The sequence below is a fragment of the Vulpes vulpes genome, chromosome 3 (genome assembly GCF_048418805.1).
Source record: "Vulpes vulpes isolate BD-2025 chromosome 3, VulVul3, whole genome shotgun sequence".
In the NCBI taxonomy this organism is placed as follows: domain Eukaryota; kingdom Metazoa; phylum Chordata; class Mammalia; order Carnivora; family Canidae; genus Vulpes; species Vulpes vulpes.
The window spans coordinates 89,905,399-89,922,721 of NC_132782.1; the positions used below are offsets into that span (position 1 = coordinate 89,905,399).

Here is a 17,323-nt window from a genome sequence, read left to right on the forward strand (position 1 = left end):
CTGGTCCTGTCACACTTAATGTATCCACAGCCAGACTCCTTCCTGAGGGAGTGGGATGACCTGAGTAAGGGCTGCCCCCCCAATCCATTCTCCCTGGAAGTGAGAAGAGAAACATGTGGGCAGGAGTCACAAAGGCAGTGGGAGATAGGATTGTTGGAGAGAAGAGGGCACATCACTGCGTATCGAGTGGAAAGGAAGATGGGCTGTGGTTGTTCCACTGGCCTGGGGTTCCCCCTTACAAAGATGGGCTGGAGTCTCAGGCCAGCAGCCTCCTGCTCGTCTGCGCAGGGGACACTGGCCTCCCAAGGCACCTGGTGGGAGGGAGACCCCAGGCCTGCCCCAGTGGATCCTGGGCCTTCCTCAACATAGTGGCTGTTTTCTGCACTGGCAGACCCTGAGGCCTTTGAGACGGCCCACTCTCTCCCTTGCCCTGTGGTGGCCCCATCCTTGTCAGGGAGGCCACAGAGTGACAGCCAGAGATGTGTGGTCCTTGCTATGACCTGCAAACATGCCTCCCAATCACAGAGGCAGCAGTGTCTTCCAAGTGGGACGTCTCCTGATGCCTGAGTCCTCAGTAGCCATCTTCTCCATGCAGGTGTCAGGAAAGCTTGGGGGTTGGGGGGAGTGGGGGGCTCTGACCTGCTCCTACCCTGCCTCTACTTGCTTCAGGAGGAGCAAGTTGTTCAGACAGTCTCCATGCTTGTCCACAAACTGGGGCTGCTCTCAGCAGATCCGAGAACACGAGGGACAAGAGGTAGGACCCCACCCCCTGAGACTGGCACGGGGTCATTGAGGTCTCAGTCAGACCCCACAGGTGGGGGAGGCCCAGCAACACCAGGGCAAGGGTCTCCAGCCACCCCCTTCCCCTTGGGGTTCTCTGACCTTCATACGTGTGTATCTAAGTCTGTACATTATGTGCCCATCTGTGTGTGTACGTGTGTACATATGTGTATGTGTGTCCGTCTACATACATGTGTGTATATGTGTATGCACTGGGTGTGCCTGTGTACTGTGAGCATGTGTGTATACACGTGTCTGCATTCGTGTACGCAGACGTGGGTTTTACATGTATCTAGGTGCACACGTGTGTTCATATGAGTGCACACCTGTCTGCGCATACATGCATATGTGTTCTCGTGTGTGCACGGGTACCTGTCCTCCCTCCTGAGCATGAGTGAATCTCAGTAGAATTGAGTATTACTTCCCTGTGAGTGTCTGGAGAGTCCTATGTCCAGGTGCACCTTTCCATCACAGCCAGAGGGCAGGACACCAGAAGTGAGTTTTCCTTAACGGGCCATGCTAGTAACCAGCATCCAGAGCAGGGAACAGCATCACGAACACCTCAGAGTCCTCGTTTGGCCCCAGCCCCAAGTGGACCCCGTGACCTCTGAGGCAAAGAGCAGTGTGGCCTGCTTCTGTGGGATGTGCTACTACAGCGTGTGCTCCATTGTGTCAAACTTGTCATGTGTTTTGTGCCTGCAGATGTGCATTCCCATGGACGTGTTGTCTTCCACATGGGGACCACACACAGTGTTCGATGGGCCTGAACTGTGGGGTGTGCTGTGGGCCGTGGACAGTGCTGATTCCCGGTGGACATTTGTATAAGACTCCAGGTCGCTGGCCATAGGATGCACACACTCTCCCCAAGAAGACACACTGCCGAGTGGGTTTCTCAAGGCAGCCGTGCCAGTTCCAGCTCTCAGCAGTACGAGCTCTGGCCACGCTCTACCCTTGATGCCCGGTGTCTTCTATCTGTTGGGTGTTGGCAGGGCATTTCGGGAAGAACACGAGTATCTCACTGCTGTTTATATTGGCATCCCTCTGATGATTAATTTGAGCTTTGTTTCCTGCTTTGTTGGCTTTTTAGACATTTCTATGAAGTGTTCACATTTTTTGCCCATTTTAAAAATTGAATTATCCTGATTTTGTCTTGTTTGTTTGTGTGAGTTCTTTATGTATTCTGGGCATGATTCCCATGTCAGGTTTCATATTTTAAATGTCCCCCTCTGCCAGGTGCCTTTTCACTCTCCACGAATGGAAGGTCTTATTTTCTCTGAGTCCAGCGTGCTGATGTGTTCACATTTGGCCAACACCTTGGAACCTGCTTCAGGAACTTCTGTCTGCCCCAAGGACATGATGTTCTCTTATATTTTCTTCTAACACTGTTTGTGGTTTTACCTTTGCTTGTAAATTTGCCAACCCTTAGGCATTGGTGTGTGTGTGTGTGTGTGTGTGTGTGTGTGTGTGTGTGTGAGGTCTTGGTGATCTGGGCATCCCGTTGACCCCACACCATTTATGGTCATCACTGCTGCAGACTGTCATGCATCGTGGCATCTGCCAGGTAGTCCCGCCTCCGTGCTCACCTGCTACAGGCTACATGACTTGTCAGGGCCCTGGGTCAGTCTGACATTTTGGGTCATTCCCCACACACCTGCTGAGCACTGCATAGATGTCGGGCCTCACTTGGTCTCTGGCAGCACTGCAGAGCTGACCTTGTTTCCCTGGGACAGACGGGCCTTTTCCCCAGTTTTATCCATAATTGCCCAAACTGGAAGCAGCCAAGGTGTCCCTCAGAAATGAACAGACCCACAAACTGGTGCGTCTGTATGAGGGAATGTTAGCACTAAAAAGAAATGAGCTAGCAAGCCACGTGTTGGATATGTTGGAGCCTTTAGTGGATAGTGCTAAATGAAAGAAGCCCACTTGAGAAGACTCCAGCTAGTGATATTCTGGAAAAACCAAAACTATGGAGGTGGTGAGAATGGAGCCAGGGCCAGGACACATGACTGTGCCTTTGTCAAAACCCACTGCATCGGACAGTGCACGGTGAACATTGATAGTGTACATAATTTCAACATCATTCACCAACCAGGTCAGGGCCTATGGTGGACTCCCTAGTGTGAGAGAATCACCTTCACATGCTTGGAACAATGCCTCAAAGTGGGACTGGGGCTGACCTCAGTAGCAGGAAGTCGAGAGCTGAAACCAGAGGCACAAGGGCCTGTACTTACCTGCTGCATGTGGATGCTAGACCAATAACCAGGTATGGAGGTGGGCATCCACGTGAACATGTGTTTAGTTTAAAATAGACACAAGTGGTTGCATTTGCAGGTAGATTCACTAGGTGAGCAAGGTCAGTGTCCACAGTGGTAAGTCATTGGCAGCCAGGGCCCTTGCAGTGGTCCTTATGGGGACATGGGGCATTGCCCTGGGGGGACTCTGAACTCTCTAAACAATCTTTCTCTAAGTTTTGTGTTGTATCTTAAATCTATGGACCTTGAGCAGCAGAGCGTTGGGAGCAAGGGCCCCCAGCCATGAGAATATTGGACAGTAGTTTTTGAAAGTATAGTGCTTTGAAGATGTCCCACATGGTTTACTTCTACAATTGTTGTGTAAGATGACAGAGGGACTCGTGTGTCCCAAGCACCTGCAGCATTCTGAAGGGCCTTCTAGTGGGTTTTTCCAGGTTTTCTCCCCCAGCCATTCCTTACCACTCCTTGAGGAGAGTGATGGCACCATCTCCTTATTGATCAGGGCACAGAGGCCTGGGGAGGGGGCAACAGTCTCTGGCCTCATGCTCAGGTGTTAAGGCACCCCCATCCATCACAAAAGCCTCACAGCTTCAGTCCAGGCCCTGCTGACCTGCCCTATGGTCCTGCAGGGCAACTACGACCAGAGCAGAACCAAAGTGCTGCACATGAGCATGAACCCGGCCAGCATGGCAAAGCAACGGCTCCGCGAGGACCAGGCCCGGCTGCAGGAGGAGTGCGAGCAGCTACGGGAGCTTGTGCGCGCCCTGGAGCATGGCGGCCCGGTCCCTGCCAACCTGGAGGCTGCTGCGGGTCTGCCTTCATCCAAGGAGGTGGCAGGTAGGCCCCTCACCCCTGCACCTGTCTGCCATCTCATGGGCAGGGGCCCCCAGGAGGGCCCGGGACTGAGCACCCTGTGGGCTACAGGTCATGGCAGGAAGTGACTCCAGCAGCACAGAAGCGAGTAGCTGAACTCTTTCCAGCCCCCCTCACACAGATTAATGCCATTTTTCGGTTTATACGGGTCCCATTAATCATGAAGCGATCCAGCAGTCCGTGGAAATGGGGACCATCTTTCACAGGTCTAAGTACCTTTCACAGAACCCAGAGCCTGCGCACAGAGGCCAGCTGCGGCATAGGGTGAGCACAGATGGGGAAGCTGCCTTTTCCAATACAGGCTTCCCCCATACCCTGCAGCCCTGTAAACCAGGGTAACAGCCCCTGAGCACTGCTGTTCCCACCAGCCCTGTGCTGGAACTGCCCTGCCAGCCCAGGGAAAAATGGCCCCAGCAAAGGTGGGAGTGTCTGGGCAAGCTGGGCCAGCTTGCCCGGGGTCACTATGCAGGGGGAAGGCCGTGAAGAAGCCAGGCTGGGGTGGTGGGGGTGGGGTGCTCTGGAGAGGTGCTCCTGCCCGTCCCTTCCTGGCCTAGTTCTGGCAAGGTCACTGGGCCATCCGAGTTGGAGGGCAAGGTGGCTGTTTCCTTGAGATTTCCCTCCTGCATTCCTGAGTTGCTCTTCCTGAGTGAAGACCCTCCCGACGTCCTTTTCATGTGGGTCCTCTTATTCCTATGGGGGGACAGGGTGCTAGCCACCTCGTCTCCCTCCGCTATGCCAAGTCCTGCCTGGAACTTGTCCTCCACATGTAGGGGATCTTGGATGCAGCCCCCTCCCTGTCCTGTTTGCTTTTCCCTTCGGCCTGACCTGGGGTAAGTCTTTCTCAAAGTGCCTGAGGCCAGCGGGCACACTCTAGGAGGTTGGAGCGTTTTGTTTCTTCATTTTTAAGGGAGACATAAACCAACAGAGGCTTCTGCAGCAAACTGGGAATCGGGAAAGGTGGTGGGTGGGTGGCTGGAGGATGGGCAGCGGTGGAGCCAGGAGACCCCTAAACCCCGGGGGTGGGAGGGTGAGGGCCCTGCGGAGGGTATAGTAAGAGGTCTTGACTCCCAGATCTTCCACCTAGCACCATGCAGGAGGCAGAGGCCTCTTCCCCATCAACGATGGAAAGAGGGAACAAAACCAAGGTCATTCTCTTAGAGCCTGAGTCCCAAAGAGCAGGCCCCATGCTAGCAGTGCCTCCCCAGGAACTTGTTAGGGACCCAGGATGTTGGGCTCCATGTCAGGCCCACAGGGGGTCCCCGGACAGAAACACTGGAACCAACACAAAGGCAGTAGCCAGGGATGCCTAAGACCTGCCCACGCCCCCAGCCCACCCTTCCCTCCCCTCACCCACCACAACACCCTCTGGGTGTTGTCCCGTCACCGAATCTGACACAGGAGGCCTCCCAGACCGCCAGGCATGTCCCCAGTGGGACCCAGAGAGCCCTCTCCACCTTGAAGCAGAGCCCCAGGACTATCAGGCCCCGAGGGCAACAACAGCACAAGTGGGCAGAAACCTTCGAGGGATTGTACACGAATGTCTTCAGAGACAAAGGAGGATGTGTTACTTTAAAAAATGCTTCAAAGAGGAAACACATGACCTTTTGGAAGTTAAAAACACCAAAAGTAAAGTGAAGCTCTCAACAGAAAACTTAGAACATTGGGAGGCTATACGTGAGCAGGAGAGCAGAAGGCCAAATGAAGGCAGGAGGGGTGTGGGGCATCTGTGGTTGGTCTGGTGGCTTCAGGAGACGGTGGGGGCCCAGAGCACTCGTGGCTGGTGGGGAAGGGTATGCTGGGATGTGTCATCCTGAGACTTCTGAACGCAGGGAAAAGGGGACCTGTAGCTCCCAGAGAGGGAGAAAATAGGCTGCACTGTTCTCAGCCACAGCTGGGGAGCGAGAAAGCCACTGCCAAGGGCCAGGCTCCCAGAGCCGGAAGGACCTGACGGCCACTCACTGCGAGCCCCACACCCAGACTCATCTGAGGGAGGAGTTCTGTTCCGTTTCTGATGTGTAACATCCAGAAAATCCTGCCTCCATATCTCCTCTCTCACAAAGCCAGTGGAGGATATGCTCCTATGAACGTGGGCAGGAACCAGGGAGGAAGATGTGTATGCGGGAGCCGGAGTGCCAGCTCCAAAGGATAAGGAGGACCCAGGACAGCCTGTCCAGGAGCAGCCAGAGCAGGTTGAGACTGGTCAGAAAGTTCTGGAACTGCTTCAGATAGATAAGGTTGCAGAATGTAGTGTCCAGTGTCTTGAGAGATGGTCTGGACCAGAGCTTTCCTCACCTGTGTGCCTGACTTGCAGCTTATGACTCTCACTGAACGGTCAGGGTACTCCAACGTGGGCACCCTGCAGGGAGCTTTGCCATATTGGTCATGAGTACCCAGAAAACAAAGCCACTGGGAAAAGAGGAAAGCAAGGGAAGTAGAATGTGTGGGGGAGAAAATCCTGGTGTCCTGCCTGGTCTGGCCCGAGTGGCTGCAGTCAGGACAGTGTGGGGTCTCCTGGCATCACATCCTGAGAGAAGGCAGAGGGCAGTAGGTGCTGACTAAGCTGTCTGACCCAGGAGCCCTGACACTGTTGTGGTTCCTCCACAAGCTGGCTTCGTACTGAAGTAACCAGCCTGTTGGTGGAGTCGATGCCCTGAGGGAATAGGAGATACCCTTGTCTCTGCCACTGGATTCTCTAAGTCCTGTGCGTGTAGAGTTGGCAAAAAAACAAAACCCAAACGTGTGCAAGTCAGGCTTGTGAAGATGAGTGAGTGCCAGCCCCACCGAGGCACTGGGGCTGGTCCTCAGAGATGGAGGCCAGAGCCTCACTTGGGAAGCTCATGGACCTGGGGTGGGGGGCTGCCCAGTGCCAAGAGGTCCTGTGCCCGACCCAGTGGCTGGCTAGCTGACTGGGAGTGTGCGTGGGAAGCAGGGGGTCACCACATCCCTCCTCAGGGCACGAGGTGACCATACCGTTGCCAGAGCAGGAGGAGGTCCAGGAAGCTCAGTGGGAGAGGCAGCTCTGAGAACCTCCACTGGGTTTGCAACTTGTGGTTGCTCACGGCCTCTCACCAGATGTTTGTCTTGTGTTTGCAAAAGAAACAGGTGAGGCCATGTGGCAAGTGTCATCGTGGGATCCCAGCCCCAGTCAGTAGCCTCAGCCCTAAGGGGGCATGTTAGAATAGCCAGGTGCCTCATGGATGGCACTTAAGTGCCCAGGTAGACAGCTGGCAACAGCATTGCTGAATGGATGATGGGCACACAGATGGAGCAAGGGGATCAGATGCTGGCCTCTCCAGAGGCCAAGGTCATTTCTTTATGCCTGCAAGGCTCAGGGCTGTCAGCACACATGCCCTCCCCGGGCCTCCTGAGTCATCTCTGGTGCATGTGGCTGCAGCAGCATGGGGCTAGGCTGTTGGGCTGTGACCTGTGACCTCTCACCCCTCACCCATTGCAGAAGCCTCAGCACTTGTAGGCCCCTGACCAGAGTGTCTGGGTACCCCAAAGACATGCCCCAGAGAGTGGGGCCCCAAGGGCCTTCCAGCCACCAACAAATGCCCCCGGGTCTTGTAGGCCAGCCTGCCCTGCCACCTCTGAGTGAGCAGCTCCCCTCCTGCCCAGGCCTTTGGCTATATAGACCGGTGTTGCTGGGAGCAGCCAAGCTTGCCCTGGTCTGGCCTCCAACGGAAGGCCAGAGATGAAGCAGAAGACAGACACAGGGGCACCCCGCCCTCAGGTACCCCAGGGTTGGCACAGGCCGACAGACCTTGTAAGAATGTGGCCGGTTCCTTGACAGGTGACAGAGAGGGTGCTGACCGTCCAGACGGGTCCTCGTCTGCTGCACACAGCTCACAGGTAGATCAGATACCCCATGGCAGGCAGCAGGGGCTGGGCCTCCTAAGGAGAGCTGCTTTGCAGAACAGGAGGAGGAGGTCCCCTCGGGCTAGCCAGGACAGGGAAGGGGAGCAGCCACCCACCCTCGCCAGCTGCTCCTGGGCTTCTGAGGGGAGAGCTGCGCTGAGGTTCTTGTGCATCTTTGACAAAAGAATTGCTGTAGGGCCCACAGCAAGGGCCCAGCCCCTTGGGTGGGCGGAACCATGAATCCCCCCACCCCCACTCTTGGCTCCTTGCATGGCCCCCTGCCGTACCCAGGCTGGGCCAGGGAGATTATTAATTACAGCTTAATTAGGTGATTCGTTAATACTGAGATAACTAAATCTTGACAGCACCACAGTCAAAGTGATGGAGTTTATCACTGCCTGGCTGTGTGGGTGCAGCCGATCGCAATGTGTCCCTGGGTGGGGCAGGGTAGGGGGTGTCTAGTGCTCCTCCTTGGAGCCCACCCGCTCTGCCTGGGGGAGTGGACTGGAGCACAAAAAGCAGCTTTCTTTTTCCCTTAGCCACTACATCCTCTCTGTGGGATCGTAAAGAGCCTCCTCCCTGCTTCAGCCAGCACTGGCTCAGCCGGCAGGGTGTGGGAAAGCCACGGGTCGTGGGCCAAAGATGGACTATGTAGGTACTGGGAGCAGTGGGTGGCTCCAGGAGGCACAGGCTGTCTGAATTTCTGCCACGCCCATGCCCTCGGGCAAGGTAGCCAGCCACCCCACACATCCACTGGCTCATACATATGTGAAGGTATGGTGCCAGCACAGAGGGGACAGGGTGGGCTCGCCGTGGCTCCCCAGGCTGGGGCACACACTCCCATTAGCTGGCAATGCTGAGTGCCTGCTGGACCTACAGGTGTCAGCAGGGCCTGTTCCTGCCCTTAGGACAGAGGGAGAGAAGAACCAGGGAATCAGGGGGCTCAGAGGAGGTTCTCGGTGCAGAGGGCCGAGGGAAGCGCAGACTGTGGCAGCTGGGCAGCTTCCCCAGGCCAGGGCAGAGGGCCTCAGCTGAGCTTTGTGGGCCAAGTAGGAGGGGAGAAGGGCCAGTGTTCCAGGTGGGGGTCACCTGAGCTGCCCCCTGCCCACACCACGTGGGCTCAATCCTGTGTGGGGCCACAGCAAGCGCTGCCTTGCATGCTGCTGGCAAGGAGCAATCTGGGTAGAGAAAGAAGACCCAACATGCTCAGAGAATCCAGGGAACAACATGGGGTCTCTCCAGCCACCTCTGACCCCCCACCCCAAATGAGCTCTCCCATTGTCCCCCAAGGTGGGCACTGGGAGCTTTCCTGACCCACCCACCCTGCAGAATAGCCTTCACCCACCAGGCCTGGTGGCAGGCAAGAAGAGAGGGAGGGCCTGGGTCTGAAGCTGCTGGCCAGTGCCTGAGTAGCACATACTCAGGATGGATCTGAAAAACACCACAGAGACCTTTAAACAGCAGACATCGAACCTGAGCTTACAGAACGGGGTCGGATGCACCCAGATACCCTGTATACTGTGGATACTGAACTGCTGGAGACAGGAAACCACCACGCAAGGGCCTGTGGGAGCATTAGTCCATTCTTTTGGGGCACGTTCCTGGCAGGAACTGCTGGGTCCCTGGGTTTCCTAAAAACTGGCCACTGTCCCACAGTGTCGGCATGTGGCCCCTGGCCGTGTGTCCCCTCAGGCACCACTGCTACAGGGGTGGTTCTCCCGTGTGTGTAGTGCAGTGTCTCCTGTCCTACCTGGCACTTCCCCACTGTGAGAAGAGGAGTGCCTGCGGCATCCTGGCTATCCCTGCATCCTCTGGGGTAGGTCTCTGTTCCAGTTTCTCCCTTTATTGGATTGTTTTCTTTGTATTGAGTTCAGGGGGTTTCATTTCCTAGCAGTGTCCTTCTCCGAACAAACATTTTTCATTTGCGCTTGGATGGTGTATTTTCCTTTCACAGGCATATGACTGGAGCACCCTGCTGACCCAAGGTCAACACTTTTTCTCATGTTTCCTACCAAGAGTTTTCTATTGACACAGTTAAATCTGGGACCAGTTTAGAGTTGAGTTTTGCATATGATGTGAGGTTTAAGTTGAGGTGATTTTCGAGGGGGGTCCATGTGAACATCCGATGTTCCAGGGTTAGCTGGGAAAAGCATATTGTGTCTCCATGGAGTGACCCTCGCCTGGGGTCACATCTGCCGGCTGAGTTATGTGGGCAACCTCCTGCACCATGTCTTCCGTCTCTCTGCCCTACTCATCTGTCCCTTCGTTGCTGTCATACATCATCCGTGCCATAAATCCTGAAACTTGCACCTCCTCTTCATGAGCACCTTGCCCGTTCCCGTCCCATTGCCCTTCCATACAAATATGACATTCAGCTTGTCTTTATCTATAGAAATCCTGCCAACACTTTTATGGGCATTCTGTTACATCTGCAGATCAGTTTGGGGTGAACGGTACCTGTAGGTGGTGAGTGTTTCTACCCAGAACACAATGGGTCTCCCCTGACTCAGGCTTCCTTGGGTTTCTTTCATCAGCGGCTGGTTCCTGATTCCCTGCACAGAAGACACCCATGACGTGCTTTGTTAGAAACATCCTTAAGTGTTTCCTTGTTTTTTTAATTCTTGGAGGGGTGTGTGTGTGTGTGTGTGTGTGTGTGTGTGTGTGTGTGTGTGATTACTGTTTCTGATTGATCTTTTTTTTTTTTTTAAAGATTTTTTTTTATTTATGAGAGAGAGCGAGAGAGAGAGAAGGCACAGAAACAGGCAGAGGGAGAAGCAGGCTCCGTGCAGGGAGCCTGACGTGGGACTCGATCCCGGGTCTCCAGGATCAGGCCCTGGACCCAAGGTGGCACTAAACCACTGAGCCACCGGGGCTGCCCTTGATCTTGCTTTTTTTAGAAGTATGGTTGGTCTTGTGTAACCTCACAAAACTCACCTATCGATTTCAGGAGGGTCTTGTTTTGATTTTGTTCATTTTATTCTTTGCAGTTGTGGCATTTGTGAATAGGGGCTGTTTTATATTTTCCTGTAAAACTTGGGTGCCTCGTGTTCTTGCCATCCTGCCTGGCTGGCACTTCAGCGCAGTGCTGAATGCTGGTGAGTGATGGCATGCCGGGCTTGTTCCTCCTCTCTGGGGGGCATTCAGTCTGTCCCCACTGCCGGAGCTGCAAGCTATGTGTAGATGCCTTTTGTCAAGTTGAAGAAGTCCCCTCTACATATGCTGAGAGTGCTTACCATGTTGGATATTGAATTTCATACGTCCTTCTCTGGATGAGATATGTACTTAATTCCTTAGACTGTCAGCATGGAGGATTGCTTATGAAATTTTTTGATTTCGAACCAGCCTTGTATTCCTGGAATAAATTCCCCTAGGCTATGGTATATTCTTCCATTTTATGTGTAGTGTTCCCCCCCAACACACACAATTTATATATTGAGACCCTCATCCCCAGTGCAATGGTGTTAGGAAATGGGTTTTGGGGAGGTGACAAGGTCATACGTGTGGGGCCCCCATGGATAGGACCACTGCCATCAGAAGAGACCCAGAGCACTCCCTCCCCTCTTCCACCATGTGAGGATACAGTGAGAAGACACTGTCGTGAGCCAGTAACTGGACCCTCACCAGACCCCCCACATTTTCTGGCACCTTCATCTCAACTAGCTCATGCTGATAAGCCACCCAGTCTGTGTCGTTCTCTGACAGTAGCCTCTGTGGACTGAGACCATAGGAATGTCACATTATCTGGTTTTTCTCAGGTGAATTGTGGTAGTTCGTGAGTTTTTGTAGGAATTGGTCCTTTATGTCTAAGTTGTAAAATTTATCACAGGAATTATTTGTACTATTCTTTCACTAATTTTATTTTTATTATTTTTTTAAGATTTTATTTATTTAAAAGAGAAAGTGGGAGAGAAAACATGAGCAGAGGGAGAGGGGAGGATGGGCAAAGGGAGAAGCAGACTCTCTGCTGAACAAGACCCCCCCCACACACACACACACACGTGGGGCTCAGTTCCAGGACCCTGAGATCATGACCTGAGCCAAAGGCAGACACTTGACCAAATGAGCCACCCAGGTGCCCCTCTTTTACTAATGTTATGATTTCTATTAAGTTTGTAGCAATTACCCTCTTTTTCCTTCCCAATTTTGGTAATTTGTGTCTTTACTTTTTTTTTTCTTTGTCAGCTTTAATAGAGATTTATCCATTGATTAGTCTTTCAAAGACCTACCTTTTGGTTTCATTGACTTTTGAGTATGGTTTTCAATTTTATTGGTTTTTGCTCATTGCCTTGTTACTTCCTTTGTTTTGCTTGTTCTAGCTTTGTCTTGCCCTTTGTTTGGTTTCTTAAGCTGGAAAGTGAGATTGCTTATTTGAGATCTTTTGTTTTGTTTTGTTTTTTAAAATGAACATTTAATGCTATAAGTTTCCATCTGAGTGCTACTTTAGCTGCATCCACAAATTTAAGTATGTTGTAGTTTCATTTTTGTTTAGTTCAAAATTTTTTCAAATTGCCTTTAAGAGGAAATTAAATTAAATTGAATTTAAATTTCCTCTGTGATTCACATGTTATTTAAAAGTGTGTTTTTAATTTCAAAATGTCTGGGGATTTTCCAGATGGCTTTCTGTTACTGACTTGTTTAATTCCATTAAATTTAGGGAACACATAATTTGTTTTCTAATTCAAGATTTGTCTGATGGCCAGTACCTGAGCTATCTTAGTAAATGTTCTGTGTGCACCTGATAGGGAGATTTATTCTCTCTTTTAATCAGTATGTTTAGACCATTTATATTTAATGTAATGTTTTAATGCATTTGGAGTTAAGCCTGCCATTTATGATTAGTTTTGCTTGCCCTCTCTGCGTTTTATTCCTGTTTCCCATTTCTACCTATTTCCAGATTATTTGAACATTTTTTAGTGTCCCATTTTGATATATCTCAGGGTTTTTTAAATTCATTGTATCTCTTTGAATGCTTTTTTAAAGTAACTTCTCTAGGGATTACAATACATACACTTCACTTCTCACAGTGCACTTGTACCTGCTATTTTACCTCTTGAAATGTCAAGATCTTACCATGACAAGCTTCCCCACCCACCTTCCTCCAGGGTAGTAGCGGTCATGGGTCATTTCCTCCACAAACACTGAGAGCGCTTCTGCCCTGAAATGTTAGAATTTTTGCTTTGCGCTGTCACACATATTTTAAAGAGCATAAAAGGGAAAAAAACGGTTCAGATTTTTTACCTAGACGTTTAGAATTCCTGTTGCTTTCTCTTCATTCCTGAAATTCCAAGATTCCCCCCTGCTGTCCATTCCTGGGGCATTTCTTTCAGAGTAAGTGTGGTGGTGCCAGGTTCCTGGGGTTCCCTCCATGTAACCCCTGTCTTGCTCTCAGTCTTGCTAATTCTGGGTCGGGGGCTCTGTCAATCAATATTGCCTCTCTACCTCTGGCCTCCACACTTCTGATGAGCCATCTGCAGTTATTCAGATAACCTATCCTCGGTGTGAGAGAGCGTCAGAAACTCAGATCGCAGATAGTGGTGTTTGTAAGTTAAAATCAAGGGACAAGAGAGCATCAGTGTCTGGGGACAGGGGACCTATACACCCGCATGCTTTCTCCAGCCAGTTGCAGTGGTAGATACTTTTTCTGAGTGGATGATGACACGCAAAGTCCGCATTGGGCATCTGTAGAGTCTTGCTTGGATTTTACCATCTCTGGCATCCTGGGGTGGTACTTCTTGGCCATGTGTTTCCCAGCAGGTTAGTATTTTCTTGGTTCTTCAGATGCTGCTTAATTCTGGATGTTTTCTGCAGGTCCTGTGGAGAATGTTAATCCCAGTCGGTTGGTTTCAGCAGGTGGTCCACACAGGTGGATCAAGTGGGCAGTCCCCATGCCCTCTGAGAGCTGTGCTTCCACACTTGCTCAGCTTTGTGTGGTGCTTTGTGTGGGTGCCAGGCATGCCCCGAGGTCCTCTCTCCTGATCCCCCTCATTTCCTGGTTCTCTGAATCCCCTGGCCAGAAACCCAGGGCTCTACTTTCCCTCCTCTGCTGTGCACTCCTCACAACTGCATCAGTGTGAAGGCCAGTGCCGTGAGGTGCAGCTACGGGATTCATTGCCAAGGACCCGGACAACAAGGGGATGAGAAGAGGAGGAAAGGTTTTCCTCCCACCTCCTTCTTGGGCCAGCGCACAGAGGACTTCTCTCCCTCTGTCTGCAACCAGTGCTCACTGCATCCGGCCCAGGCTTCCATGCCTCTCACCCCCCATGGGTGGCAGAGGCACTGGGATCTGAAGAAACAGCAGCAACCAACTTTGGTAAACTCAGACTGCGGACTGTAAAGCTCACCCACTTTGAAGCAGGGAGCCCCAACAGTCCAGTTCAGGAAGCTCCCAAAAAAGAAATCTGCAGGCCTGGGAGCTTTCACTTGTAAACTTCGCTAAGCAGAGAACAGTTAACACCAATTCTGTACAATCTCTTCAAGAAAAGTGAAGACGGAGCACTTTTTAACTTCTTTTATGAAGCAGTTATGACCCTAATTTGAAAACCAGTGACAAGACAGAAAACAAGATCTATAGGAACTTATTTTTGTATTTATTTTTTTTTAAAGAAAAGATTTTATTTATTCATGAGAGACACAGAGAGAGGCAAAGACGCAGGCAGAGGGAGAAGCCCAGTCCCAGACATGGGACTGGATCCCTGGTCTCCAGGACCACACCCTGGGCTGAAGGCGGGGCTAAACCGCTGAGCCACCCGGGCTGTATTTATTCCAGGACTCAAATGTCAGTTGATGTCACCCACCGCATCAGTGTGATCCAACTAATGGATGAAATTCAACACTCAGGAAAACTGAGTAAATAGAGAGGGGCCGCATCGACCTGACAGTGTCCACAAGCACTCCCCCACCAAACACCAGATCCAGTGGCCACAGACCCTGCTTCCCCAGCACCAGAAATAAGGCAGAGGTGGTCTGGCGCCCTGAGTGGACGTGGCCAGAAGCCCCAGTCTGGGCAACCAGGGAAGAGTAGGCACGGGGACGGGGAGGGAGGGGGCAGCAGAGTCCCCTGCAGGTGACTGCTGTGTATAAAATCCCCACATGCAAAAACAAACATGAAAACTGGTGAATGAGTTCAGCGTGGATTTTCTGTGGTCCCGTTGATCTTGTGTCCTGCAGCCTTGCTGAACACACTTTATGCGATATGAGATGTATGTGTGTGTAATAAGCACGTATGTTGTATGTTACATACAAGCAGCAGATGCATGACACTGAAATCAAAAATAGAATGCCATTTCTATCACTCTGAGCAAATGAAATTCCCAAGTGTGAGTCCAGCAAACTGTAAAGGATCCTTAACGCTGAGCACTACAGAGCATTGAGGCAAGAAGTCAGAGGAGCTCCAACCAGAGGGGGAGATATGCACCGCGCTCTGGATGAGAAGACACCCGCCCCCCCCCGCCCCGGGCTGGCGCGGGGACTTCTGCGCTGAGGGTACCGGGGTTGGTGCCGCTGGCATTCTGGTGCCGTCCTCAGCCCCCTGCAGCCTCTCTGGACATTCTCTCCAGCCTGAGCACCTTCATCTTTCCTGGAACTGGAACTCGCAAGTGTTTCTAGCAGCGTCACACATAGTCACCAAAAACCATTAACAGCCCCAATGTCCTTTAACGGGTGAGTGGAGAACGAGTGGTATGTTTGCTGGTGGAACACTGCTCCGCGTCAGAGTGACCACCTGTTGACCAGCTGGGGGTGTGGAGGGGCCTCAGGGATTTGGGGCTGGGAAAGGAACCACTCCATGGGCTCTGCACTGCAGGCTCCCTGCAGTGGGACACCCCAGAGGGCAAGAAACAGGCGAGGTTGCAGGTGTCGCAGATGTGGCAGATAGTTGTTGGGTGACAGAGCCGTCCTGAATATTGGATATGGCGGCCTTGCAGATCTGTACACCAAAAAATGTCAGTTTTACTGCACAATTTTTTAAAATGTTAGATAAAAATGGTACCTCGTTTTAATGCGCATTCCTTTGCTCACTAACAAGGAAGAATGTCTTATCTGCTCCTTCCACAGTGGTCTCCCCAAATCCATGCTGCTTGATTGCCTTCTTACTCAGTTTGTGTAGAAACTTCTAGTTTTTCATTTGATTATTTTATATTGAAAGTTTTAACTGTTTTTGGAATCTCTTCTATTAATTCCATTGCTTTTAAGCTTAGAAAGTCCTTTTGTGATTTGATAAATCTGTTTTCTTCTGGGAATTTTTTTTGCTTATTTTTCACATTTAAAGATCTACTTGGAACTTATCTTGGTGTATCGAGTGAGGGTCAGGGTCTACATCAACCTCCTCCCAAATCACTGAGCAGTTGCCCAACTCCCATTTATCACATAATCACTCCTTGCTCCACAGGTTTATGACATTCCTCTGTCATTGTGAGGTTCTGATACATAACAGGATCTATATTTGAGTTTTTTGTTTGTTTCATTTACCTCTACTGTATTTTTTTAATAATTGTAACTTTAAGGTATGTTTTAGTATCTGATGTAGAGCAAAATGTCACTTTTTAAAAGGTCCAAGGTGCCTCCTACCACTGGCTGTCTCCTGCCTGTCTTGTGCTCAGCTTGTTCCCTGCTTCCCGGAGGTATACTGTGACCAGCCACCACCCTGCAGCCCCTTTTCAACCCTGCCTTCTGATTTTCCATAGTGTTTACTACCTCTGGAGACCACCCTGCCCTTCTTGTGTATATTTTTATCTGCGCCCTCTATGGAAACATAACTCTCTTAGACCTGGGGCTTTTATGTTGTCCACACCATGTGTCCTAAGCCTAGAATGATACCAGGCACAGTTCATTTTTCACACATATTTGTTAACTGAGTAAATAACTCACCAGCCTTTCTGAAGTCCCTGTCCCTGAGGCCACTGACTGTGAGGGCTCACATCCTGCTGCTGTTGTGGTACAGGAAGGTTGTACTCAGGCTGCTGTGGTGGTCACCTGCAGCCACTGTGATCAGTCCCCTGTACCCCCAAGCACATGTGGCTGCTGTGGCCAGTCCCCTGTATCCTCAGGTACCTGTGGCAGCTGTGGCTAGTCCCCTGTACCCCCAAGCACCTGCAGCTACTCTAGCCAGTCCCCTGTACCTCCAGGCACCTGTGGCAGCTGTGACCAGTTCCCTGCACTCCCAAGCACTTGCGGTTGCTGTGGCCAGTCCCTTACACCTCCAGGCTCCCATGGCTGGACCCAGGAAAGGGCGAGCACTTCATTCTGGGTTCTGACAGTGGGAAAGTGCTGTATGAGGCACCTGTTGTCAGGGAGAACCCTGCCCCTGCTGTGCCTAGCAGAGTTGAGATGGACTGGACTATAGTCCTGGCTGCTTCTCCACCTGCTGCTTCTCCCCCTGACAGTGAGGTGCTTGCCACCCAGAGCACTCCTTCCCTCTTAGGAATGTGCATTTGTGCCTCTGGCATGCTCCTCACCCCACACCCCACCTTCCAGGGAGCCTGGCCCTGAGGGCAGCCTGTATCCTCACCCTCTTGTGTCCCCAGAGAGCTAACTCGATGCCCCCTACCTGCCCCCTGCCTCCC

General features: G+C 51.7%; 1 protein-coding gene across 9 annotated transcripts in view; it reads left to right on the forward strand.

Moving 5' to 3' along the window:
• Positions 1 to 17,323, forward strand: part of MAD1L1 (mitotic arrest deficient 1 like 1) — a 345,798-nt gene that overhangs the window by 268,499 nt on the left and 59,976 nt on the right. For all 9 annotated transcript variants that reach the window (XM_072753315.1, XM_026011310.2, XM_072753319.1 and 6 more), the window contains one exon: positions 3,662 to 3,869. In XM_072753315.1, the coding sequence (XP_072609416.1) occupies positions 3,662 to 3,869 (208 nt within the window). The remainder of the gene's footprint in view (positions 1 to 3,661; positions 3,870 to 17,323) is intronic.